Genomic DNA, 12,024 nt, shown 5'->3' on the forward strand with positions numbered 1-12,024 from the left:
GCCCTCGAGGGGGCCTTGCTGGAATACTGCTACTGACTGATGTATCTGGAAGGTAACAGTCAAACTAAAGAGGTGCTCGTGGTAAACTGCATGAAACAAAAACAGCACGCCAGAGACGGTCTCGAGGCCATTGCTACCCCTCGCTCAATAGGACTGCCATTTCACTCAACACGCACCGGGTTAAGCCATTTATGTCATAACGTATTTCTCTCGTGCTGCAGACTGAATGCCTTATCATCCCTCACCCAAACTCCACCAGGACACAACAAACATACAACCAGGAGCAGCAAGTTTCACCATTCAGTACGGGACGCTCAGTTTGGCATGAGAGTTGCTTCTGACTGATGTGCACCATATGAACCAAATCATTGATGTCTTCATTAGCCTAATAAGGTCCTATTACAGGTAAGTTCACTTATTTGCTAGTTTATTTGCATCATCAAGCTAAAGCAGTCTGATAACTGCTCAGCTATAAATCCTTCCTTTGTGTATGTGATAATGCTCCGTTTCTGTTGAAAATGTTTCAGACAGGTGTTGATTCAACTGTACGAGTTCAAGTCGATGCATTCAACTGGAAAACTTAATTTGACCACGATCTCCACGGTCTCAAAAAGCAAATCTAAGGGACTCGTCTACCAGTAAATGTATTTGTGTACGTTACAGGTTAATGTTGAAACTATTGGCTGATACTTTGACTAACAAACATACACATATTAGTATTGGCTTAAAAAATAAAAAACAAATCAAGTATCAGCCGGGCTATAATTCATATAGTATCATCTTGGATTTGAAAACACCAGTTGATTTGCATTGCATGCTTGTGAAAAGTATCTAACTCCAGTGCAACACCCTTTTGTTGGTTTTGTACACATTACACATTATTCAAAGAAAGCATACATTTTGAGACTCACAGCTACGCTAAATGACCAGTTTAAATGCCTTGGTGTGTGTGTGTGTGTGTGTGTGTGTGTGTGTGTGTGTGTGTGTATATACTATAAAAGGCGTTAGGCCAGATGTTGGAGGTGTAAACTATTCATGAATGTTAAACAGAGAGAGCAGGTGCAGGGCAGAGTCACCGGAGAGACACTCACCAGAACTGCCTCTACTGTAATTGCTCTTAATACGACCAGCATGTCTGATAAAGACGACCAGGGCCTATAACCAATTAGTTTGAAATCTATCCCACAGGCTGTGATGTTGCCAACTGTGCACAATACGTGAACCAAGGTACTGATGTACTGTTGGTGACGTGGCCAAAGGAATGCCAGAGAATGGGTGTCTTTGACAATTCCATTGGACTAGAAAGTTGGAATCTGATTTATTTCATCTGAACCTATAATTATAAGGTAACTTAAAAAGATTTGGCAAATGGAAACACAAACGAAAACACAAAAAAATGAATAAATGGGCAGAGCGAGGAAAGTCAAAACCACCTTTACATCTTTAATTTAGCTTCATTCTATGTAATAACATATGATGAAGAGGAAAGGCAGTACTGGTGTTTTGTTTTCTAGATTTTATCCTATGTACTAGTTTATTTGCCTTATAACATACGATTTAGTTTCATCAAATGCTGTTTTATACCAACTTATGAATTGCACCAATTACACTAGCAAAAAGTGTTGTACCTGCACAACTAGACAGAATTAAACCCAAGCTATTTGCTTATTTAGCCATAAACCAGGTTTTTTTCCTGCCGTTTCATTTTGAAAGGCAGCACCTTTTAAGATTACATTAACCTTCTATTCACCTTAATTAAAAACATATTGTAGTTTAGGCCCATATGTTTCGAGACGGAGTCCCTTAGACTGACTGCAGAAGTGAGTGGAGGACGATAACAATTATGTTCCCCGACACGCAGTGCAGAGGGTGTCATAAAAGCAAGGGAGTGATGAAGCCAGGTTGAATATTTTTTTCCCAGGATAAGTGTGAGCTCTAGGTTGAAACTCAACGCTGTCGAGTCAAGCTCTCATTAAATGACCATTGAGTGATGTTGCGATGCGGTTTCAGAGGCCGACTGCCTGCCATATGGGCGTAAAGCTTGACTTGATTATTGCCGTCCAGAGTGGATGGGAGTGCTGGAAATGACCACTGTGTGGTGGCTGGCAGAGAGAAGTGGGGGGAGACACAGAGAGACACACACACACACACACACACACACACACACACACACACACACACACACACACACACACACACACACACACACACACACACACACACACACACACGAGAAGCTGCTGCCAGTAAGCAACAATGTGGCGGTATACTGTCCCGCACACGACAATACACATTTTGGGAACATTTAAAGAGGTTGAACCATTATTCTGCTGGGGCAAGCCAGTTAATGTCAAGAGAAGTAGTGACTCTGAAAGTAAAGCAACCAATGAAAGGTGAGGGGGAGTGACAGAAATGGTTCAAATGAGATAACGGTAGACGCGTTTTCAAAAGCTGCTACATCCTCAATCGTTTTTTGGAGGGGAGGGGGTTAGTCCACAAGGCGAATTAATTCACTGCCGAGTTATCTTCTTGCTGGACTCCTTTGGTCTGCATTGCCGTGACGCTCCCTCCGAGGACAGAGGGAGGCCTTTGCTGGTCGCCGGCCTTATCACCGGGACCACTGTGCTGGCGCTGGCCCCGAGGCAATCAGTGCTCTGTGTCTGTTGCTTCTTTTATAGCGCTGATTACAGGAGAGGAGAGGATGAGCGTGGAGAATACTAACGGCATCTAGTCAACACTGCAGGGAAAATAAATGCAGACAGGCGCTCAGGATGTCATGCGTTGGGTTTAAGAGTCATCTGTGGGCTCTGCAATTGCTGCTGATTTAAGTGGAGACGAGATTTTAATCGCTAAATGAAACGTGCATTACCTACAGGCAGTCTGAAGGAAGAGCAGAGGTTGGTGGAAAAGGCTGATGAAATTAAATAAAAGAAAGAAGGCCTCCGAAAAGAAATACAGAAGCTAGAATGAAGAGACAAAGTATGCATATTTCTATACACAGAATCCTTGAAACGTATGATGTAGACACTTAATCAAGCCGGATTCATCGGTCCAAGATTAAGCCTGCCATACGAGTAACTAATTAAACACGCACGGCCTGCATTATCGTGGCTGCCTCGCTGTCATTTAAACACTGTTTCCTTGGCTGAAAGCTTGATTGTCTCTCAAATACACACCTAGCGACGCCGACATGTGACGATAATACTGTGTGAGCGCATGGCGGAGCGAAAGCAGATGTCAAAAGTAATTGAGGTAAATTAGCAGACGGCATCACAAAAGCAAAAGCGGAAGTCATACAATCAGTAAGATGGGACAGCGTACTGCACCAGTGTTTCTTTTTATTGGTCAGCAGCAGCGTTGTGTGGGGAATTCGGAGGAAATCATAAGGAGCTGCGTGGGGATATTAAAAGGTTCTAATCTAATCAAATTCTTTTTATATTTGAGAAGCTACAATGGATAGCTGGCCCGACAGAGGGGCTCCCTAAATAAATCATGAGGCAGTTACTCCTTTCTCTGGGCTGTGGAAGTTTTGACATTTAATCACTAAATATAACATCTTATTTGAATAATGTCAAGTGTGTGTCTTTATGCAATAATCCGTCCTCCTGACGTCGTCCCTGTCAAGCAGAGCGCTCCTAAAGTCTAGATAACTCCATACTGACATGCGCTGGTTCAAATGTCAACATATTAACACCGAATTGAGTCTGCGCGTGTGCTTCGTTTCTTTGTGGTGTGTGTGTGTGTGTGTGTGTGTGTGTGCAGAGATTCAAATGACCTAGTTAATGGAGATGAAGACGATGATGGGATTTGTGCTTGCGAGGTAATCTGATACCTTTAATGGCAGTGAGGGGAAGGATCCCGCATACAAATAGCATTTTACCAAGCAGTGGGAAAACACAGCCCGTGTACAGGCGGCGTATTGTGGCATTCTGCACGCACGCAAACGCTTGCGCACACACACACACACACACATGCACGCACACACACATGCACACAAAAAACGAACAAGGGCACAAACACAGACCCCCGACATTAAATCGCTCTCCTGGCTTTGCTGATGACTAAAGTGAAAAAAAGTGACGGCACGCTTGCAGATTCCCATTGATTCGACGTGGTGGAGGGAGCTCCCGCTTCATTAGGCCAAGAAATTAAAATGTGGGTGGCCTGCGGCGGAGGTGGTGGTGGTGGTGATGGAGTTTACGAGGTGATGCGGGGAGGCGCTGTAACAACGACAGACAACGAGGCTGTACAATGTTCAGAAACAACAACAAAAAACCCAGGCGTGTAATGAAGCAATAGCTTTTATGATGCCGCCGATATAATGACTGAAATGCTTATCACATTAGAACTGGCGCTGGAAGACAGCATGGGACTGATCAGCGGAGGAGTGGGAGGGACGAGCCGGTGACTACTACACGGCAAAGTAAAAGTTAGATGAGTATCGCTGCACTATACTCATGGGAAATAGTGTGAGCGTGGCGCTGATTATGTATGTTATGATAGTTTTTTAGGTGATGGCATGGCTGAAATAGTCAACCTAAATGAGGTAAATTGCAGCAATCTGGCTCACGGTTTACGCTTCTTAAATCGCCTCCATGAGCTGTGTTTCACAAAGCCTGATTTATGCTTGCTGCACCTGCGAAGGTCGCGCATCACACCACCAGACGAGGTCCTTTGTGAGGTTCGGTGCAGATGGTTGGAGAAAATGTAGCAATTTTGAGTAGCTTTGAGAACGTCAGTCCGCCGCAAGGAATAAACCTGCATGGAGAAGAAACGATCCAAACGGTTCCTCGTCACTATTTTCTTTCTTTCCTGTGGGGATGTTGTTTCTCACATAACATGGAGATATTTCAAAACATGTCTGTCAAATCAATCAGATGCTGTTTGTATCTAAGGTGATTTGCATTAACTGACTATGTATACACCAATAAACATGTCCTTATCCAAAATATCCTGATTTTTTTTTATTAGCAGGTATCGGCGATGAGGTCATAGTCTCTGGCAAAAGGCAGTCGGCGTCAGAGATGGAGTGAGACCATATGTCTGTGTGTCAGCTGGGCAGAGTGGCGACACTGCTACCTGCTGTCAGTGTCACCTCTTTGACCAGTGACTGACCGGCGGACTGGGATGACTGGGAGGAGGCAGTCTCGCTCACACTGGCTGCCCTTACACTGTGTGGGCAGACAGAGCTGGCAGCTGGTTCTGTCTTCACGGGGGCGGGAATGTGCGTTTTGCATTTGTGCATGTGTGTAAATTGGAAGCATTAACAATACGGAATACACAAAAAATATCTTTGTACATGCACATTGGGAAACGGTTTAGAGGGAGGTCAGTTTGTCACCACTGAAGGACATGAAAAGAAAATCAGCAAAAACAGTTCATGCATATTACAGTGCCAAATGGAAAAGGAAAATGTCAGATGAGTGGGCATTAGTAGGGGCACTGCATGAGCTTTCTTTGTTTTTGTCTTCAGACACTATAAACTACAGTCAACATTGGGTTGCACAAAAGAGCAGTCACAAAATACCTAAAGCTAATCCAGTGTTGCCAGCCACAGAGTCAGGGGACGTAGCCTCTGGCCACACCGATGCCATTTTGGGGTCAATCACTCTTTGATGGACTGTGTGTGAGAAAGCGGCATCCCACCATGGGTTCTTTCACTACAAACGGATGGGTTTTTGGCTTGTTCTTGTTCTTGTGTTCGGAGATCTGTCCTTCAGCTAATGAAAAGACATCAAAGTCCCATTTCGGTTTGCTTTCCTTTTGCTACAATGTCCTCGACAGGTTGACACCCACAGGCCCACAACAACATTATTCTCCGCAGTGATTCCCAATTGTGTTACAGAGTGTGCGCACAGGAAGAAAAAAAGCACAATGAATATGATCAGTGTGTTCGTAACGACAGAGACTGGAAGCCCCCGTGCGGTTTATTTTAATATGGTGAGGCAAAGGCCCGGAGCTGCTGCAGAAGCAGAGCTGCGACCACAGGAAGGGAAGCAGGGAATTGCCGTGTGGAGATTGAGCCACACACACACACACACACACACACACACACACACACACACACACACACACACACACACACACACACACACACACACCTACTCAGCGGGACTTCCGTGCGCACCCGGAGGCATCTCATCACGTCTTCGCCTAACGTCTCATACAAATCATGAGTCTTATTCACTCTCCATTCCTTCTTTTCTGCTTCTTCCGCCCTCATTCCCTCGGATGGGATGTTCCTCTAAAAAGTGTCAACGGCCGTCCTCCTTTCTCCAATCTCCCTTTCCCTCCCATAGTCTATTTTTTCATCCCCCTCTTTTCCTACATAAAGCTCTCTTGTCTTTTCATTTCTCTCCATTCCACCCCTCCTTCCCCTTTCTGGTTCCTCCCTCCCTTACCCCCCTTCCATTTCTCCCATCCCTCCATTTTCTCCATTATCATCAGTGGGCCGACTCTCCTCAGGGGGAGACATCTGCTGTAATGGAGCCATACCCCCACACACACCTACAGTGGTGTAAGATCAGGCATAATCACTGGCTCACAGAATGTTTACATCACAAATAACGATGCACAGATGACATCAGTACGGCGATGCAGATGATCATACAAACTGCATGCGAGCGCTGGCTTCTATTAACAAAGGGTATCGTTACGACGGCGTACAAGCTTAAAGAGCGCCTGCTTTCCTCCTCGCTGTGTTTCTCTCTCCGTCTCTTAGATGACTGTCTCTCAAACTCATAGCGACGCAGAACACAACATGTGTTCACTTCATGCATCGGTGCAGATCAGTCCTCCTCTCTCTGCCTCCCCTCCCTTCAACGCCCCCTCCTTTTCACTTATTCCTTCAATCTTTTTTTGCTTTTTTGCTGACAGGCAAACAAAAAAAAGGCATGTCCACAGGGAGTGCGCAGCTGTGAGTCTTTTGTGTGTGCGTGTGTGTGTGTAGGGGCGGACATGCAGATAAGCCTGTAATATTTCTATTTTGGATTGGGAAAAAAAAAGTGGTTCTCTGGTGGCAGAGGAAGGAAGAATAAAGAGTGGGGGCTCTTGCCAACTGGTAGGATGTAACAGAAAAGAATCACACATAATGCTACGTAGGTGGTGGTGTGTGTGTGTGTGTGTGTGTGTGTGTGTGTGTGTGTGTGTGTGTGTGTGTGTGTGTGTGTGTGTGTGTGTGTGTGTGTGTGTGTGTGCATAAAACTATTATCTGTGCACGTATACGCTGTGCATTATTCAGATGGGATTGAAGGTGCGGGTATGGATCTGTTACTTCTATCTGGCATGGCTCTGCAAACAAAGTGACACCCGGCAGATCGGCCCCCAATGTTTCTCAAAGCAGTAAGCCCCGTGTTTAATGCCTCCCTGAAATAGACAGACAGAGAACCTAACACGTGCTGCTTCAAAATAAAAGCTTTTAAATAACAGTTTTCATTTTTTTATTGTTAAGAATTCATAGGAACGTGTGTTTATCACCGAAATTAGTTGCGGCGTAGCGGATTTTCTTCAATAACATAAGTTTGTTCACCCTGCTGGGAGGAAAAGTAAGCATTGAACTGGCGGATGACTTGTATTGTGAAGAACTTACAGAAAATGTGGACATTGAAAAGACAAGTGGGACCCTTGTGGGACCCTTCTTCATAAGTAGCAAAGACAGAAGTAGCGCTACACAGGGTCAGGGTGGATGGTTCGGTCAAATAATCTTCCAACAATAGTGAACTCTGAGAATGTCATAAGAACTAGTAGGAAAGAGGACATTTGAACAGAACAGTGTCAGAAGAGTGGAACAAAGAACATGGCGGTGTCTCGGAGTCGGACAGATTTGAGCAGAAATACAGAGAGTAGAGTGGAGATAAAGTCTAGCTCCTAGAAGAGTGATGAATGCAACAGAGTAGAAAACCAAGAGAATTCCATTAGAATGACTTGTGTGGTCTTATGTGCGTGTGCGTGTGCGTGTGCGTGTGCGTGTACCTCCGTTGAGCCAAACTTGGCCAGGTAGATGGCACTGCGTTGACAGGTGGCATCCAGACACACGGGGAGGAGGTGGTCCTGGTAGCCATCACCATCTGCCAGAAACAGACACAGAGAATTAGACCGAGAAGCAACAATGTTAGACTGAAGAATGATCCTTTGTTTTCCAAAACTGTCCTATTTTATTAATTTCGCTCCATTAGAATGCCACGGTTTTGTTCTGGAGTTGACTTTAAACACATTGCACTTTCTGGTAACAAATGAATCTCTTCTTTCTCCACGTGCGAGCCGGATCACAGGAACACCTGCTTGTTTCCTCTGATCAAACACAAATCCAGGCAGCGCTCGTCTCTTTGATGCCTTTCAACAACGTCAGTTGACTTGAAGAATCATTTTCTCCACTGATTCTCATCGCTATTAATTATTATTATCATAATTCCGTGCAGGCTTCATCTAATGCACAAACACAGGTGCAGAGCCTCCCAAAAATCAAAACAGCAGCTCTTCAAAGCACAAGCACCTCAGTGCGCCAGGTTTAGTTTCAGATTTCGCGCACACACACACACACACACACACACACACACACACACACACACACACACACACACACACACACACACACACACACACACACACACACACACACACACACGGGTTGTTGGCTGAATGCTAAAAACATTTTTCACCACATTTACATCAGCGGAGAACGCAAACCGGTGTGATCTACTTGTTGGTTCCCCGTCTTCAACTCCGTGAATCCTGAAACAAAACAGCGTGAGCCTGCTGAAGCAAAGCACAGATTGCTCCAACCCATTTTTAAGACCATCAGATTAGTTCAGCTACTCTGAGCCGCAGAGTCGCACATCCACGACGCCGCGGCACAAGAAACGTTGCTTTACTTTGTGTCGGCTGATGGAGGCGCTTCGGTTTTTGTGGCATAATGTGTGACTTTGTGGTGGTGTTGTATCATGTTGATTGCTATTAATCCTTGTGTATGTCTTTTAAACACATCGTGGATGTTTTCTTCATGTGCGTAAATGAATTGGCTTTGTGTATTGCTTGCCTTGAATTGCCCCTTGAAGGACGAAGGAAGTATTTTGAATTGAACTGAACACAATATAAAGATGAGTGTTTGGCACTTTTTGAGAGTATTTGTCTTTAGACCAAACAATTCATCGAATCAAACATCGTTAGTTGCAGTTCTGACTGTTAAACAAAATACTGAATGCATCAGTATTATTACTCACACCTTTGCTTTTCTTGCTCTGACAAGTCTGTGAGAAACAACAGATGGTATCACCAGTTTGCACTGCATTGTAACAAAAACAGAGAACAATGAAGTCTCCGAATATCCGATATTTGGTTTGCTGCAGAGGCTTTCTGAGATTTTGGACATTTCATAAAGACGTTGCATGTGCACTCTGCGTTCAGAGGTTGGCACATGAATTGACACCAGACACGGAGAGGCCAAACTGCTTCCAGGCATCTTTCTCTGAGTCCTTTTCAACCGGGCAAGTGTAACACTCCCAAACAGATGTTGTGCCACGCGGAATGGAAAACCGGATGACACTGATGATGAATGGCAGTACAAAAAAGCCGACGAGGAGGAGGAGAAACCGAGTGTGGCTGTCTCCGCGAGTGAGCGAGCGGCAGCGAAAGAGAGAAAAGGTGTGACGGACGAGGTGACATGCCGCAAAAGATAATAAGTCAGCAACTCCTCCTTGTACTGTTACATATTTAAAATCGCATAAGAAAAATGGCAAACTATCTGTGGTTGACGATGAGCCTGATGATAAAGGCCACAAGCTGAAACAAATAAAGTTGTTCTTTATCCAGATGTTGCTGGTGTTTTGACCGCCTCAACCCGGTTGTAATTGCCATAAAGTAATTATATTTGTTTCCAAAGTTAGATGAATGTATTTTATAATATTATCAAAGCCGATGGCTGATGACGGACATTTAAAATTCTAAAAATCTGAATAGAAACATCACAATCCATGCCAATCCAAGCCATCATATCTCAATAGTTTGAAAATGAACCGTTTCTGGTTGATTTCCATGAAATATGTGTAAAGACAAAAAGTGTGAGGACAGAGAAAAAGTAGAGGGGTTATTTGTGGGATACGAAATCAGGAAATCGCTTCATAACGTACACTGCAGTTCATTCAATTTGAGTTGTGTCAATTCAAAGGAGGCACACTGTAATAATGAAACTAAATGAAAGCCAGCAGATACTCATCCTTAGAAAGCCATGACCAATTCATCTTTAGTGCTTTCTAAATGAATGAATATTGAATTATGAAAGCTATCACTTATTAATTATATGTCTATTGACTAACCACTTTAACACTTCAAAATATTGGGGAGTACTCCTCCGCTTGTAAAAGCTGTGGTATAATGTCTTCTGTGGGTTTGTCCCAAGTCTGACAAATGAACCCTGATGATGTCATCCAGTTACTTTTTTGGGGACAAAGCCCAAGTGCACCGAGTGCACCCCATGTTCTGCAGTGTAGGTATATCTATAGATGGTGAGCGACTGTAAGGAGGAAAGAAAAAGTCACAGGCAGAGAGAGAGAGAGAGAGAGAAGCAGAATGAAAGAGAGGCAGAATGAAAGAGAGCTAATTCAGTCCTGCAGAGGTTGTCACTCGGCATTCTGTCTCAGGTGTTTACCGTCAGCTCTGACACACACACACACACACACACACACACACACACACACACACACACACACACACACACACACACACACACACACACACACACACACACACACACACACATTCCTGTTATGCTCTCTCTCCTTCACCCATCTCCCCTCTCTTCCTCACTTTGCTGTCAGTGGCTCACTCCCCTATTACTCCCCCCTCAGTCTTAATGCATCAGTTTCTCTGTCCATCTCTCCTCCTCTTTATGCATCATCATTTGTTCCTTTCCTACCTGCCTGCCTCCCTCTTTTCATCTTTCAAACCCGCTGACATAGCGTGGGGTGACGGAGATCGTCTGAGAGATGCTCCGAGGGAGGACACTGCAGGTACGGGTTAAAAAGCGCACAGGGCGCCGAGAAGAGGGGAGGCTTGGGAGGGATGGGGAACGAGGCCCGAGGAATGGAGGGAAAACAGAGGAGGCAACAAGAGGAAAGAGAGAGACCTAGATACAATATACGGAGACAGTGAGGATATGCATTACGACACATTGGCATTCATAGAGCGCAGCACCGCACCAATAACGATGCAAATCACAATAAGCACACGCAGAATGGTGGGAGGCCGCCGGAAGCCTGCGTCTCATTAGGAACCCTAAGATCGGATGGGGATCTTTGTGTGTGTGTGTGTGTGTGTGTGTGTGTGTGTGTGTGTGTGTGTGTGTGTGTGTGTGTGTGTGTGTGTGTGTGTGTGAGAAAAGGTGTACCAGAGGGGGCGAAATGTGCGTAATTTGACAGAGGTCGAGTCCTTCGGGAGAACAGAAAAAAAACAGGTTTCAAAGAAAGCCAAAATACATAACTGCTTAGAAGAAAAACACACAAAACAAAACTTCGGAAGCTTTCATCTTTGTATTATTATAAATGCCCCCATAATCTCTGAGTCATTTCACAACCAGAGCTTCTTGTCTTTATCTCTCGGGCTTGGAACCTGAAGTATCTGAGACAAATGCCACGATCAGACAGAGTAGCCTGGGGTCGTGTGAAGCTTTTTGTTCCATCCTTTTCGATCCTCCGATGCGGAGCGCTTTGGGGTTTTTCCCGCTCTATGTCCCTCGCGTTTTTGCAGGAGCGAGTTGAAAATACCTTTTTTGGGTTCATTAGCCATCTAGCTCGATGAAGCTAAGCCAACGAAACCCATTCATTAACGTTGTACTGCTAAGCCAGTTAGTTGTTAAATCCCATTTTTAACTCTGTTAAAAAAAAGCGACAGATCTGTTTACTTCACAGCAAAAATAAGAGTAGATTTGGTGGTTGCAGAGCAAAAATAAATAAAAAGTTGCAGCAAACCCTTAAGACTCAAAGCACATTACAGCAATCGGGCAATAAGGGTGAAACGAGCGGCGTGACAGTG

General features: G+C 44.6%; 1 protein-coding gene across 1 annotated transcript in view; it reads right to left on the minus strand.

The window, feature by feature from the left end:
- The window catches only part of itfg1 (integrin alpha FG-GAP repeat containing 1), a gene marked incomplete at its 5' end in the record, with an annotated part of 115,661 nt that overhangs the window by 65,053 nt on the left and 38,584 nt on the right, over window positions 1–12,024 (minus strand). The window contains one exon of the mRNA XM_079217363.1: window positions 7,972–8,066. Within this exon, the coding sequence (XP_079073489.1) occupies window positions 7,972–8,066 (95 nt within the window). The remainder of the gene's footprint in view (window positions 1–7,971; window positions 8,067–12,024) is intronic.

The sequence above is a fragment of the Taurulus bubalis genome (genome assembly GCF_910589615.1).
Source record: "Taurulus bubalis genome assembly, chromosome: 4".
NCBI classification, from domain to species: domain Eukaryota; kingdom Metazoa; phylum Chordata; class Actinopteri; order Perciformes; family Cottidae; genus Taurulus; species Taurulus bubalis.